Source organism: Leiobunum rupestre, chromosome 4 (assembly GCF_980474605.1).
Source record: "Leiobunum rupestre chromosome 4, qqLeiRupe1.1.hap1, whole genome shotgun sequence".
Taxonomy (NCBI): Eukaryota; Metazoa; Arthropoda; class Arachnida; order Opiliones; family Sclerosomatidae; genus Leiobunum; species Leiobunum rupestre.
This window is the reverse complement of record NC_143387.1, coordinates 33,673,313-33,689,101: the sequence shown is the minus strand read 5'-3', so window position 1 is coordinate 33,689,101 and position 15,789 is coordinate 33,673,313. Positions and strand designations below refer to the sequence as shown.

Below are 15,789 nucleotides of genomic sequence, written 5' to 3'. Positions count from 1 at the left end.
CTTTCCTCACAAAGAAGCCTTAAATAATATTTTCTTACAGAAACGTATCCATCGTTATGGGATTCGCTAGATACACGTGCATTCACCGATTCTCGTTGCTTTTCCAAACTATTATATCCCTTGTGAAATATTGTAATCAAAATTGGTCATATCAAAATTTTAGATAAAACCAATAATTTGATTCCACAATATTAAATGTTGATCTTTAAAATTGGAGATTCAAATTTACGAAAATATTTTGTGGTTTAAATTGGATATTATTTACTTTAAATATAATTTAATTTTATTTTCGCGCGCCAATTTCAGCGTAGAAAAACTCAACAACAAATCATTTTGGTCTGTTGTTAGGATTTAAAAAAATTACAATATGAAAGGCAACTTTTTCCACTCGTTTGAACAAATTCGCCCTTCAAATTCGATTCGGGAATCTATACCTTAAACACGATTCGCCTATATTTAGAAATCTGGTGGTATTGTGGACAACAGTTTGGATACCGTAGATGGAAATATGGGAGAGGGAGCTTTTACTCCTTTCGCGCCTTTCATTGTGCGGATACTGGCTGCTCAGCGCCAGAAACATATCTCCCGCACAAAAGAAATATTCCAAATATCCGCGAGGAACGAAAGATTTCTTTTTATTCCTCGCGAAGACTGGTGCAGTTTTATTTTTCGCCTTTCTGCGAAGAGAAGAATTGGTTTGCAGGTTTTGGGTTCAACACGGTTCGTTCGTACAATAATCCTGCAACAACTCCAAAAGGAAAAGATCGCTATTCCATCATGTCTGTGGAAAGTGAACCAGCATGATGCGTCAAGTTGGTAAGAATTCTTGACTTCTTTCGAAAGTGGTAAGAAATCTCGCGTGTGTTTTCAAAATAAAAAGGTTGTTGCAATAATATTTAACACGAAGCTAGCTCTAAAAATAAAAAGTAATGAAATTTCGACTTTTATATATTTGTTTTACCCGAAGTTTATTATATCTACATTATAAGTATGGCAGTACTTCGACTTAATTTTTACCCAGTCTACAGCGCGGGCTTCGTCGCCAATTTTGGTCTCAGACTCTCCACGTTCCATAATATCGCGTAGCCTATGACAACGCTTTTTCCTCTTACGACGTAACTCTATTAAAATATGTTTCGCGGTATTAAGCTTGTTTTCCACTAGCGCGCGTCATAATGTTATTTTCTTTACGCGCGTAAAAACGTTTGAACGTGTCAAAGCTGAGAAACGCGTCGTTGCGCGCGCTAGTGGAAAACAAGCATAAGAATGTTAAGCGAAGTTTTGGCGAACACAATAGCGCGTAACGCTTTTGGTATCAATAAGAGTAAAGACTGCACCAATTTGGGGGAAATGACGGCACGCCCATTGGCGATCGTGGCTCCGTCTATATCAAAATCATCTTCGGTTACCGAAGGATGCGCCCCCTCACGAATGAAAAAGGAAACAGACAGGTGTGTCTTTTTCGCTCGAGAGGCGTAGGTTCGGGTGAAGGGAGGCGACTTCACGTTTTCCCGCGGCTAATTGCCATTCAATCAATCAAAGACTCGATATTTCGCTTTAAAATTAAACGGTAGGAATTACTCGGGACATTTAAAAAACTGGTAGCTCCAAATTACAGAGTCGGGATACGAAGCCGGCGTAGTTTCAAATTAATTTAGCATTTAGGCCCAGTTTCGTTACTCGTCGAATGCGCGTCTCTCCGTCTAAAAAGACCTTTTCGCGCCGAAGATTATCTCGGATCCTCATTTTTCAACCATTTTAGAAGCATTTTTGCCGAAATAAACACGTGAAAGAATGAAAGGCGTTTATAACTCGTTTCTCCAATGCCAGCGACGGAGATTGTTGAAACGATAACAAAAACAGCTCGAGTCGAGCGAAAAATTGATGAAGCACCTATTCGATAATAAACTGACACGCACCCATTTAGATACCGAGCCATTTCGCGTTTTATAACCTACAGAAACTCTTCGTGGAAGTCCCGATAAAAATATACGCTCAATTGGAATAGATTTTAACTTTTCATTGTGGCGAAAGAAAACATTTTGAAGATCAATATTTTAACAACGTAGAGGGCGCTTTATAGTTTAACTCTACAATCGTCGGAAGAGTGGAATCGACGGACGCGGTGAACAACACTTTTCGGTAGGATGTACGAGGCGCAGTCCCATTACGAGAAAAAAGGTGTTGGGAAAATATAATCTATTTGGCCACTTTCCGACCCTGCCGCTCGTGTACCGAGTGGGAAATCGGCAACAAAAGCCGACAGTCTGGAAGACTGATCGTGGCCAAAAGCGCGAGATCTTTAGAAAAGGCTTCCTCGACAAGACGTTAAAGAGGGCCATTTTCAGCCCGTGCCCGGGGACCCCTGCCCAGGGACCCCTGCCGCACGACGCGCTCCCAAATGTGCCGCGGAATCAAATATGCCCTCTCTCTCGTTCCCATATATTTCCCTCCGAAGACCAACAAAAAAACGCCTATATTTTCGACAGCGTACCAGGTAATATTTTATGTCCCGGGCTAGTACCGTTACATCGTAACCGCGTACTTGGGACCGAAACTAATGTCTTTTGTGTCCATCCGAGTTTTAAGGAATTTAAAAAAAAAGTACGAATAACCAGAAGTAAATGAACAAGTCGTTCCAGGTTTTCAGGGTGGTTCAAAATTCAAAATAGTTTCTCTATAACTCCAAATAAAAATACAAAATGCATTTTGAAAATGGTTTTTCTAAATGCTAAATGTTTTTACAAATGTTTACATTTACCACTAACTGTGGTAACTAATAATTAATATTTTACAGTTTGTAATTATTAATAATGAAATAGTAATTAATAATAATTCAAAACTATCCTCCAAATAAAGCGCTGGCACTGTACGAATGTCCGTTTGATTCTGAGTAAGTGAAAAACTAAGTATCGCCATCTATGATTACTTCGGAGTATAAAGCAGACCAACTTTCTCTACAAGAGCTGCGATGATGGTACCAGTGTAAACATATTTTGAAAATGTTTTTCTACACATCAAACCCACTAAATGAAAAATGTAAAATGCAAAATAGATTCCTAGAAACTCAAAATGCAAAATGTAAAATGCAAAATACTTTTTCTAACTCAAAATGCAAAATGTAAAATGCAAAATACTTTTTCTAACTCAAAATGCAAAATGTAAAATGCAAAATACTTTTTCTAACTCAAAATGCAAAATGTAAAATGCAAAATACTTTTTCTAACCCAAAATGCCATTTGAACAGCTCTGCAGGAGCTTCTTTCAGAAACGTCCCATGATCCTCTTCGCGTTGCACACTTTTTTTCATTAAATGTGATCGACCTTTATTTTCAATATACTTATAGTTCATTTATTTCTGGGGAAACTAATTCGTACGTCATCCAAAAATTTAAAAGCCAGCTTCGTTGAAATAGATATTCTTACGCGAGAAAACCTATGTTAGATACTATTTATATGACGTCACTGGAACCCTAGACACCGCGGGAAGTGTAGGGCGTGGCCACAAACCCGCAGTTTTAGGGTTCGAGCGACGTCATCCTAAATTGAAAAAGGGAGTTTATGGACAACCTTTATTGGAGTACCGCTTTACTAACGCGTAAAGATTTATTCGCGAGGATCATCTTAATTTATTAGCGAGACTCGTAATAAACGTGATCCAAATATTCTCGGATCCAAATTTCCCAGTGAAGAAGAAAATGTAAAAATGAAATCCCTATTTAAGGAGAAACGGCGAGTAACATTCTCGAAAAGGAAAAGAGAAGAACGTGTCCGACAGAGTTGAGAATATAAATAAATTCGTCCATTGAAATCTCCGCTGGCTGCCTTCAATCCATCCCAGCAACCCATCCGTGGAATCACGTTTTACCAGAATGGTCGCTGGTCCGGAGTGAGAGCGCCATCTTCCCCGGGGCCTCCGAGGACTCCCCTCCGCGAGGCTCCCCCCGCAAGGTCATACGGGCATTTCGATCAGTACAACTGTCACTGGAATTTGACATGTGGGCCAGTATATAAAATCTCAGCGCGGCCGGCGAGAAGCGGAAAGTGAGAGAAAAAGCGCCCTAAGTTATTCGCGAAGGTGTGTGTAGGCTTCAACGTACTCGGATCGGCATTGATGAGGCATCTCCCCCTCCAACACGGACGCGCAGTCAAATTTCGGAATTGTTTTGGAGCGGCAAAACAGCGTCGGCCATCCTGTTTTCCCCGCAAAGGTGAAAAGACGCTTGGCGAAGCCGAGTCTCCTTCGAGAAGTCAATTCGAATTACAGCGCTTAGGAGGGTGAGCACCCCTTACGATTGATGGAAAATTACACTCACACCTATATCAGATAATTAAAGTTCTCTTTAACTAAGTCGTTTTCCGTTTGTAATCTTAATAATAATACAGATTTGGATCGATCTATTTTTCTACTATTAATAACATATTTGTAATTCTTATTGTCTCTAAAAAAATAAATAATATCAGAAGTTGATAATATTTCTTTCAGAACTAATTATTCATTTAAGTGATTAAAACGAAAAATGTACCTTCGCCAGCTCGATGCGGATCTAGTTTCAAAATGAACAGAGTCCTATTTATAAACCATTTTTCCCGATGGTAGGTACATGTTTCAAACGAATAACATTAGTCAGGTAGGTAGTTGAATACTCGTCTCGTAAGTGATATACTATAAACTCCTGCTAATAATACTATTAATACATAACTAGTATTACTATTAATACATAACTAGTATTACTATTAATACATAACTAGTATTACTATTAATACATAACTAGTATTACTATTAATACATAACTAGTATTACTATTAATACATAACTAGTATTACTATTAATACATAACTAGTATTACTATTAATACATAACTAGTATTACTATTAATACATAACTAGTATTACTATTAATACATAACTAGTATTACTATTAATACATAACTAGTATTACTATTAATACATAACTAGTATTACTATTAATACATAACTAGTATTACTATTAATACATAACTAGTATTACTATTAATACATAACTAGTATTACTATTAATACATAACTAGTATTACTATTAATACATAACTAGTATTACTATTAATACATAACTAGTATTACTATTAATACATAACTAGTATTACTATGAATACATAACTAGTATTACTATGAATACATAACTAGTATTACTATTAATACATAACTAGTATTACTATTAATACATAACTAGTATTACTATTAATACATAACTAGTATTACTATTAATACATAACTAGTATTACTATTAATACATAACTAGTATTACTATTAATACATAACTAGTATTACTATTAATACATAACTAGTATTACTATTAATACATAACTAGTATTACTATTAATACATAACTAGTATTACTATTAATACATAACTAGTATTACTATTAATACATAACTAGTATTACTATTAATACATAACTAGTATTACTATTAATACATAACTAGTATTACTATTAATACATAACTAGTGTTACTATTAATACATAACTAGTGTTACTATTAATACATAACTAGTGTTACTATTAATACATAACTAGTGTTACTATTAATACATAACTAGTGTTACTATTAATACATAACTAGTGTTACTATTAATACATAACTAGTGTTACTATTAATACATAACTAGTGTTACTATTAATACATAACTAGTGTTACTATTAATACATAACTAGTGTTACTATTAATACATAACTAGTATTACTATTAATACATAACTAGTATTACTATTAATACAAAACTAGTATTACTATTAATACATAACTAGTATTACTATTAATACATAACTAGTATTACTATTAATACATAACTAGTATTACAATTAATATTGATTAGTATTACTATTAATATTGATTATTATTACTATTAATATTGACTAGTATTACTATTAATATTGATTAGTATTACTATTAATATTGATTAGTATTACTATTAATATTGATTAGTATTACTATTAATATTGATTAGTATTACTATTAATATTTATTAGTATTACTATAAATATTGATTAGTATTACTATTAATATTTATTAGTATTACTATTCATATTGATTCGTATTACTATTAATATTTATTAGTATTACTATTAATATTGATTCGTATTAATATTAATATTGATTAGTATTACTATTAATATTGATTCGTATTACTATTAATATTGATTAGTATTACTATTAATATTGATTCGTATTACTATTAATATTGATTAGTATTACTATTAATATTGATTAGTATTACTATTAATATTGATTAGTATTACTATTAATATTGATTAGTATTACTATTAATATTGATTAGTATTACTATTAATATTGATTCGTATTACTATTAATATTGATTAGTATTACTATTAATATTGATTAGTATTACTATTAATATTGATTAGTATTACTATTAATATTGATTAGTATTACTATTAATATTGATTAGTATTACTATTAATATTGATTAGTATTACTATTAATATTGATTAGTATTACTATTAATATTGATTAGTATTACTATTAATATTGATTCGTATTACTATTGACATTGATTACCACATATTACTCTTAATATTTAACTGATATTACTATTAATATTTAACTGATATTACTATTACTATTTAACTGATATTACTATTAATATATAACTAGTATTAATATTAATATTTAACTAACCTCAGTGACTTTATTTATAAAACTTATGTGAATAATATTACTATTAATATTTCACTAATAAAAATAATATTACAATTAATATTTTTTTTAAAACTCCCTATTCTATATAACCCTTTTCTTGAAATTGAATTTTACCACCCCAAATGGAAAACCCCTGGTTTTAGATTCTTAAAGGACATTTTCAATAGAGACATTTTAAATTTTAAAAATCCTTTTTTAAACAAAGGGTTAAGAGCATGCACAGAAAGAACTTTAACTAAGCAATACTTAATAATTATTAAAAAATGTGGTGAAGTTTTTATATTACAAGAACTGGCAAAAATTGGGGCCAGATAGTCAACAAACCAAATGAAACAAATTTGTTATTATGTTTAAACGAAAAAATTATTCCTCTAGAAAAAATTAGTAAACAGGTTTTTAAAAATTATTTATCTCCAAAATCTGAAAACTTAATGAATAAAATTCTAAAATACCAACAAAACATTGAAAATATTAGTTACAATATAAACCCTGTATGGTATCACAGTTTTTTCCCAAGGGAAAATAACATTCTATGGAGAATTGTAACCCAAAACATAACTACATCTATCTTAGCCCAAATGTTGTATACTCTCAGTGCCATCTGCCCCTTTTGTGAAAACTTCCGTGGAACTTTAAAACACATATTTTTCGATTGTGTGATTACCAATAATTTTTTAAATGCGATTGTAGTTTTTGTAAAACATTTGGAACCTGAATTTAACTTGAACAAATATTTTTACTGGTTGTATTTTAGTGAAAAAAAATTTCATTATTACAGATTGTTAAATATAATCTTTAGTATAGCAAAACTCGCAATTTACTTTTCTTACCACTTACGTATGAACATAAAAGAAGTAAATCCAACCTTAATGTTGTACTCTTATTTTAATAAGAAATTTTTTGTATTTTGTTTATCGGAATACGAGTTCTCCAAAAAATATGAGAACTCAGTTTTTAACGAATTGTTAAAATCAGGGATTTGTGATTTTAAAACACAAAAACTATCTATGAAAATTTGTTTGTAAATACCGGTCTTTTTCTTTTAAATTTTGTTATATCTCGAATTGCTTGTATGTAATTGATTTTTGTTTTCTTTTTAAATACACGCCTTCTTGCCTTTGGGTAGGCTTAAATTGAAAATAATAATAATAATATTACAATTAATATTTAACTAATAATAATAATATTAATATTTAACTAATAATAATAATAATAATATTTAACTAATAATAATAATATTAATATTTAACTAATAATAATAATATTAATATTTAACTAATAATAATAATATTAATATTTAACTAATAATAATAATATTAATATTTAACTAATAATAATAATATTAATATTTAACTAATAATAATAATATTAATATTTAACTAATAATAATAATATTAATATTTAACTAATAATAATAATATTAATATTTAACTAATAATAATAATATTAATATTTAACTAATAATAATAATATTAATATTTAACTAATAATAATAATATTAATATTTAACTAATAATAATAATATTAATATTTAACTAATAATAATAATATTAATATTTAACTAATAATAATAATATTAATATTTAACTAATAATAATTATATTAATATTTGACTAATAATAATAATATTAATCTTTAGATAATATTAACAATGCGTTGCAATGTAGCCGGTATTACAATTGCTAATTTAAAAATTAACGAAACGCTCTCGAATATTGAGGTCAGGAAAAAAGGTTCTCCAATTAAAAGGAGTGTAAACTCATTTGCGATCTGGGCATTCTGGAAGCCTCCTTCTTTCTTTTAAAACGCGAGTCATTGTCGTGGGCTGTATCGAGAGAGAGAGGGAGAGAGAAAAACAATTAAAACCAGATTTTTCACGATCAATGCCAAAACCGTCGCGAGCTGTTTCGAGCGAACGAGAGAGAGAGACGAGTTCTGGCAGAGAGCGAATATTAATTTATTCCATCTCGGTGGCGCGCTGCGATGGAAGACGACGCTTCAAAGTCAGCGAGCGGGAGAGAAAGTGAGAGCCACCCACTCCCGCCGAAAAGACGATTTCTTCCATCGAAATGACATTCTTGCAGTCTCTCCCTTTCAATAGAAGCACTCCCGCTCCAGGCAGCACCGCTTCCATCCAATCGCCACTTGCACGAAATTACCTTCTTTTACGACCAAATACTTTTTTCATCAAAATCTTTGATATGTTTTAAGGGAGGCTCGGATTTCCAAACAAGTCGTCCCATCCCTTTTCGAAGATCGACGGAAAAAGCACCTTGGGGATTTTTTTCTCTCGGAATTATCTACGAATGGCAAATTTGGAAAATACTAAGAGGTCACGCGTCGATCATAAACTAAATAAATTAATAAATTTGTAATATTTTACATACAATTTACTAAATTAAAATGTTAAACTATTTTAAAACTGTGTGAAAGTTATATAAATTCATAATTAAGCCTAATTCAAAATTAAGCACCCATGATCAAACCAATCCACGAAAATATTATATTTTGAGTAACATGTTCAGATTGTGTTATTTTTCTCGCTCTCTGCTTATAGCGAAGCTTCCGGTAGCACTTTATTTCGCTTGTTTAATTTTTGGGCGAAGCCGAGTACACGACGGCGTAATAAACAGTTTGGACATAACTACAGCTAGAATACTTTAAAGGATTGCTATTTTTGTCTTTGTAATTACGACGAAAATGCTATAACACGGACTAAAAACTTCACGATTGTCAATGAATGCATTTGGTCGTCTTGTAAATAGAGGCCTACGACCTTCTCACCTACCACAAAAAAAAGCCTGGCATAACCACTGCTTAAATAGTTTTGTACTTCGAAACAAAGCCCAGCGTACTAATTTGAGGCTTAATTAGGCTTATGAATTAAAATAAAGATTAACCGTGAATGATCAGCGTAAAAGGTATCGCGATGAATTAATTCAGTTATCTCCCTAGTAACGACTCAGTGACTCTTTCAGCGAACTTTTAGGTACTAATTTCCAATACTATTTATTTTTAATCCATTTATATTAGATTAATCTTTAACTACCCAAGTCAACACTAAGCCCCGAAATGTAGTCATCTTTTTGGAATGAGTAGAAGAGACGTCGTAAGACGTGAATCCAATAAGCACGCCCTCAAACGGAATGTTGCATCCGACAAAAAGTCCATTTCGCGTCGTCATAAAAAGGACCACAGCCCTTTAGGGCTGCTGGAGAATAATTTAAAAATACATATATATATCTAGGCTACCGTATAAGACCAAATTACTTTTTTTCCGTCATTAGACGTGTTAAAAATTCCACTCGCCTCGGGGCCAATTCTCCGAGAAAGATAGAGAGAGAAGGGAACTAGTATCGGTATTGTGTATAGTATTTCACAAAACGACGCGTAGAGAGTTCGAATCTTCTGTACGAAGAAAAACGTCTCGACTAAAAAGGCCTAACTCGACTTCGGAAAGATTATACGTATGGGTTAGAAAGTCGACGACAAAACATTCACGACCAGGCGATAGTCGGAGGGTCTCTTAAAAAAGAACTATAAGACAGTCGAGGCGGAGAGAAAAGAAGGCAGCGGTCCCTAAAGACAGCAACTGGTTTTTATGTAAAAATTCCGGATTTTTTAGCATGAAATATAGGTCTGGCTTCATTATACAAGCTATACGGCTCCGAGATGCGCGCCTTTTCTACTGATGTATAATTATAGGTGTCCCCGCGTCTCACTACTGCCTTGAGCGCACGATATGCCAGTTTTAGCGTAGGACTCTCCATCTACACGCACCGTCTTTCGCTATAGCGGTTTAGCGAGGGATGATAAGGATTATGAATATTAATATATTGTTTTCCCAGCCGAAAAACCAGCTAAAAAAAGGGCGTCTATGTAGCGGAATATCTAATACGCGGGCATCCCTCGATCCCAGAAAGATATATACGACACATTTTCTAGGTTAGGTTAGATTGGGTTGGGTTGCGGCTGAGTATGAACCGTTTGGGAGCGCCTCGTTCTCGAAAGTGCTTAGTACCGAACGTCGAAATAACCAAATTATAATACGGATACTAAAATTAATTTATAACCACTCGTTGAATTTTAAATTTGATATCCTCTATGTGGCGTTTGAAATTCGATTTAACTTTTTAATATTTTAAATTTTATATCCTCTATGTGGCGTTTGAAATTTGTTTTAACTTTGTAATATTTTAAATTAATATCTTAAATTTGAAGAAAATAGTAGGAATTTGTTAATCGATCTGATTCGACGCTTTTAGTAGCAAAGATACAATTTTGTTTCACACATAAGCTACAAATATTTTCACCTTATGAACATTTTCAATTTATAATCTCATTTTCGACCCAAAAAAACCCTGAAATACGGATTTTATGCGAGTTTTGCAATTTTAACAACTATTTCCGGAGTAGTAACATATATTTTAAGAAATCCGTAAACTCTTTTAAAATTGCAGTTTAGGCTGGTTACCCAGCCTTTGAATCGAATACCAATTGAATCAATTGATATTCGTTTAGAGGGTTCGAAAGTGGCTTTCATTTTAAATTCGTGGTAGTACTTTATCCTCGATAATTTGTTTTTTTGTGCAAACCTAAGCCCCTATTGGGACAAATTGAGATATTTTATCTACAATGTTCACCCCCAATTAAACAAAACTACCAAAAAAGTGAAGTGTCAGCGGCGCAGTGCGCGGGTAGAAATGAGGAGAAAGCCCTCAGAACACGTGGCGAAATACGCCCTCAAAAATCCACTCGCAAAAAGAATGAGAAAAACACGCGCCAAAAAGGGATACAGACTCGGTCTTAAGATAATAGAAGTAATAAAACCCCTAAATATTACATCAAAAACTTAAACAGGGCCATTTGGAATCAAAACAGGTACCCGCCGTTTCCCGCAAGAGGAACGCCCTTTTAGACAAGTTGGAGAAAGTACTATTTTTTATAACTCTCTTTCTCACTCACTCCCCCTTCTTCCGAGTACCATGCTCATGGGTACTAACCCGGCGCTCAACTTCGCCCAAAATCCAAATCAGCTCCACCAAATGGAAAGTGAATTAAAATTGAAGTTAGTCGATATTTCGTAACTTATTCTAGTCCCGCCTTCTACAAGCCGGAATTAAGGGTACGTTCCGGAGTAGAAGCGAACTATACACGATGCGCGAGATACAGAGAGATAAATCTGCCCCGAAAGTCGGTAAAAAAGGGCTACTAATTCCACGACTTTGGGTAATCCTCCTCGGTCCTATTCTTATCCGAACATAGTTCCTATTCGATCCTGTCAAAACTACGAATCCCCAAATACCAGACACGATCATATATCAATTAGAAACGTTTTAGGAGAAATGCTCTTTGCGCTATCAGGCTGTTTCCCCCCCCCCCCCCATTCCACGTCCACTGGAAAGTGGAGAGTGGCGGGGGGGGGGGGACAAAGCGTCAGTTTCCGAAGTTATTTATAAGGTTCTGGGGCCCACGTGCGATTTCGAGGCTCTCACACCAATAGTTTTCAACCGCTCCAGTCGCGAAAGATATTGGCAGCGAAGCCAAGATAGTGGGACCAACTATCTCAGACGGAGATCAAACATCTAGCTTAATTGGAGAAAAAACGCGGGTTTTGGCCATAAAAATCTTGGAAAAATATATTAAAAGAACCCAAGATATCGAAAACGAGTCGTCGCGTTCGGTTTTCGGAGGTCGCTTTCCAGCCGTGGTCGTCGAAGGGGCTTCTCGGCGACGATCTATTTCCGAGAGTCGCGTTTAATTGACATTTTATAAAGCGTTTATAGTAAGAAGGCGTCGAATTGACCAATTTGGAATCGTAAAAAACATCGTTAATTGAAAGCGTATCAGTTCGGCGAAACTTCGGCCGACGTACGTCGACTCTCGCTGATATAAGACGACCAAAATGCCACTCGCGTCATCCCAGGGAATAAAAAAGAAACATTTTTACGACTTTGTCCCCCCTGAGAGTCCCGGGGTCCACTATTTTACAACCGCTCGATAGATGGCAGTCTGAAAGACGCTCATGGAGAAAAGCGTCTTATCGCGATTGGTTTCGCATAGATATCCTCTTCTTTCGCCTCACCTCCGAGGGAATTTCAAGATAGATTTTTTTATCGCGATATTTCCTCCCGCTTTTAGTATTAAATATCATTATAAACTACGCCCGCATAATATCTGATATGAAAAAAAAACTAAATCCGAAGGTGTTTAGAGACCAGTTCACACCGTACAACTCCAACGTACACAAAGTCCCCCCCCCCCCCCCCCTTTTCTTCCGAGTTGTTGAATAATGAGGTATATTTACGTTTTATTGTCTGTAATACTCAATACAACGTGCCATCCGAGAAGGGGGTAATGACTATTTGGTTGGCATTTAGGTTGAGAGCGGCAATGTGCGAACTTGGCTTCTTTCGCGCAAGGTCTAAAATGTCAAGAAGAAGTGTCCTCAAATGGGTTGATTGAGCTTGACGTGCACGCGGGGAACATAATAGAATGGGGGTATTCTTTGATTATGGCGCTTTTGAAAAGCTGTACTTGACGGGTTAGATAAGGAGGTAAAAAACCGGCGAGTAAAATATAAATGGCGAGAAATTTGGCTTATGGGTGATTCTAAAAGCCTTCCCACATATCTTCCTCTAAAGTGAGAAAGATTAAACTCGAGTCGGGAATCTCGAGCCGAGGGTTCTCCTCTTTTTGAAGTAAATGTCAAAACATTGAGTTATGGTAGTTTGAAGTAGTGGTCGACCATTTAACAAAGGAACGAAAAATAACAGAGAAATATGTACTCACCCTTATAACGCACTTCCCAACGGCTTCGTTTTCGCTGATCGTGACGTTGTAGAAACTCTGATCGAAGATTGGTTCGTTGTCATTGACGTCGCTAATGGTAACCACAACCGTGGCGCTCGAGGACAAGGGCGGATTGCCACTGTCGGTCGCGACGACCGTGATCTGAGGCGTGGGGTCAGTCTCGCAGTCAATGTGCATCCTCGTGGTGACCAGACCCGTTTTAGTGTCGATAACGAACCATTCCGAGTGTGTCTCTGGCGTATCCTTGATAGCGTAGGTCACGATAGAATTATTTCCTTCATCCCGATCAACGGCGGACAACTGGAACACCGACGTTCCAGGGTCCGCCACTTCCAAGACGTTCGCGTAGTACAAAGTGTGATCGAACTCCGGGGCGTTGTCGTTAGTATCCGTCACGGACAGTTCGAAGGAACGAGACGCGTTCAGAGGCGGACTTCCTTGGTCAGTGGCCGTAACGACCATGGTATAGTTGGGCTTTTCCTCTCGATCTAACGGATGCGAAACGATCACCAAGTAGATGATGTTGTCCTGAGTCGTCAAACCAAAGTGGCCATCGCCCCCTTGAAGCGTTACGTTAACATTGGCGTATTCCTCCTTCGAATCCGGATCATTGACGCTAATTCTAGCGACGAATTCTCCCGGTTTCGCGTCCTCCGAGATTTTAGGGGAAGCGTCATCCGATAGGAATATCAAGTTAATAGTCGGCTGGTTGTCGTTGACATCCGTGACGCGGATAGAAACGAAAGCGGTGGTTTCCAATGGTTGAGCTCCGTTGTCGCGAGCTACAATCACCAGCTCGTGGACGTCTTTCGCCTCAAAATCCAATAGTTTGTTGACGGAAATGACCCCGGTTTTAGGGTCAATGGAGAAAACATTATCTCTGTCGCTTTGACGCCTATTGATGGAGTAACTAATTCGGCCATTATCACCAGCGTCCGTATCCGTGGCAAAGACCTTCAAGACGCTAGTCCCGATGGTGGCGTTCTCGGCTACAGTAGCGAAATAGCGACTTTGGTTGAAGATGGGTTGATTGTCGTTGACGTCTTGTATGGTGATGTTGACCGTCATGGAACCTTTCATGGGCGGGGTGCCTCCGTCGTACGCCTCTATCACCAAACTGTAAAAGAAGGTCGTTTCTCGATCGAGGAATCCGTTGATTTGGAGATCCAAGTAGAGGACGTCGTCTCTTTCGCGATGAGAGGACAAGCGGAAAGCGTTGTTGACGTTCCCGGAGACAATTTTATAACGCTGCGTATTAAAGATGCCCAAATCTTTATCGCGGGCGGGATTTAACGTCCTTTTGACGTCCCGGGGCGTATTCTCCGGAAACTCGATCGCCATGAAGGCGGTCGGGAACTCCGGAGCGTTGTCATTCTCGTCCTCGACCTTGATGACCACCCGAATGTTTTCGCCACTCAGCGGAATGGCGACGAACGAATAATACGACCGTTCTTCGCGATCCAGTAAGACGCTAGTCCTAATTTCGCCGGTACTTTGATCTATATGCAGGTCAGAGTCCACGGCGCTGCCCGGTACCGGTACGATTAAATAGGGGGGAGGCGGTGGTTTGGACTGCCCCGGAGTGGACTGTCCGATTAATCCGATGGTGGTCCCGACACCGACACCCTCGGATATCTCGAACTCCTGCAAGTATTCCGAACGCGCCAAGCTGGCTAGCGTTAGCGCGAGCGCGATACGCGTAAGGTTCTCTAGATAAAATTTCACGTTACCCATCGCGATCCTAAGTAGCCGAACACTCTCCAGCGTTAATTAGAACTAGAAGACTGCCGACAGGGGACGCGTTTCTCTTGGCTGAGGATGAGCGTGCCCTCGGAAGAGGATGGCCGCGCTTCCATCCATTGGAGCTGACTCATTATCGTGGTTTATCGCGTCGGAGCGGAGGAAAAATAAAGCGAGACTGGCTTGTCACATTTTGATCAAAACTCTCTTCGAGACAGACTTCTTCGAACGGCTATCTGAAAAAGATAACGCAGCGTTAAAACCAGCGGCTCAAGTACCCAATAAATTAGCAGCCCGAAAGGTTTGCGCTGACGCCCCCCAAACCACTACCTGGTCGTGGAAGAAACCCATCCATAAACAACAGTGGCTTTTATAATGGAGAAGGGAAAAGAACAAATCTGCATGAATTAACCCTATAATTGCCACCATCTCCGTTTACGCCTACATACATTGACGATGTTCCTCATCTTCTACGCGTAAGAAATCTTTTAAAAATACAGTATTCTTCATTAACATTTTTAACGACATGGGTGTTA

General features: G+C 36.3%; 1 protein-coding gene across 2 annotated transcripts in view; it reads right to left on the bottom strand.

Annotated features, from left to right (window-relative positions):
- Positions 1-15,485, bottom strand: part of ds (dachsous cadherin-related 1) — a 72,708-nt gene extending 57,223 nt beyond the window's left edge. For both annotated transcript variants that reach the window (XR_016480640.1, XM_090173442.1), the window contains exon 1: positions 13,493-15,485. Coding sequence is in view for 1 of the 2 variants with exons in the window: in XM_090173442.1 (XP_090029568.1) it covers positions 13,493-15,247 (1,755 nt within the window). In the remaining variant the exon portion in view is untranslated. The remainder of the gene's footprint in view (positions 1-13,492) is intronic.
- Positions 15,486-15,789: the final 304 nt, after the last annotated feature.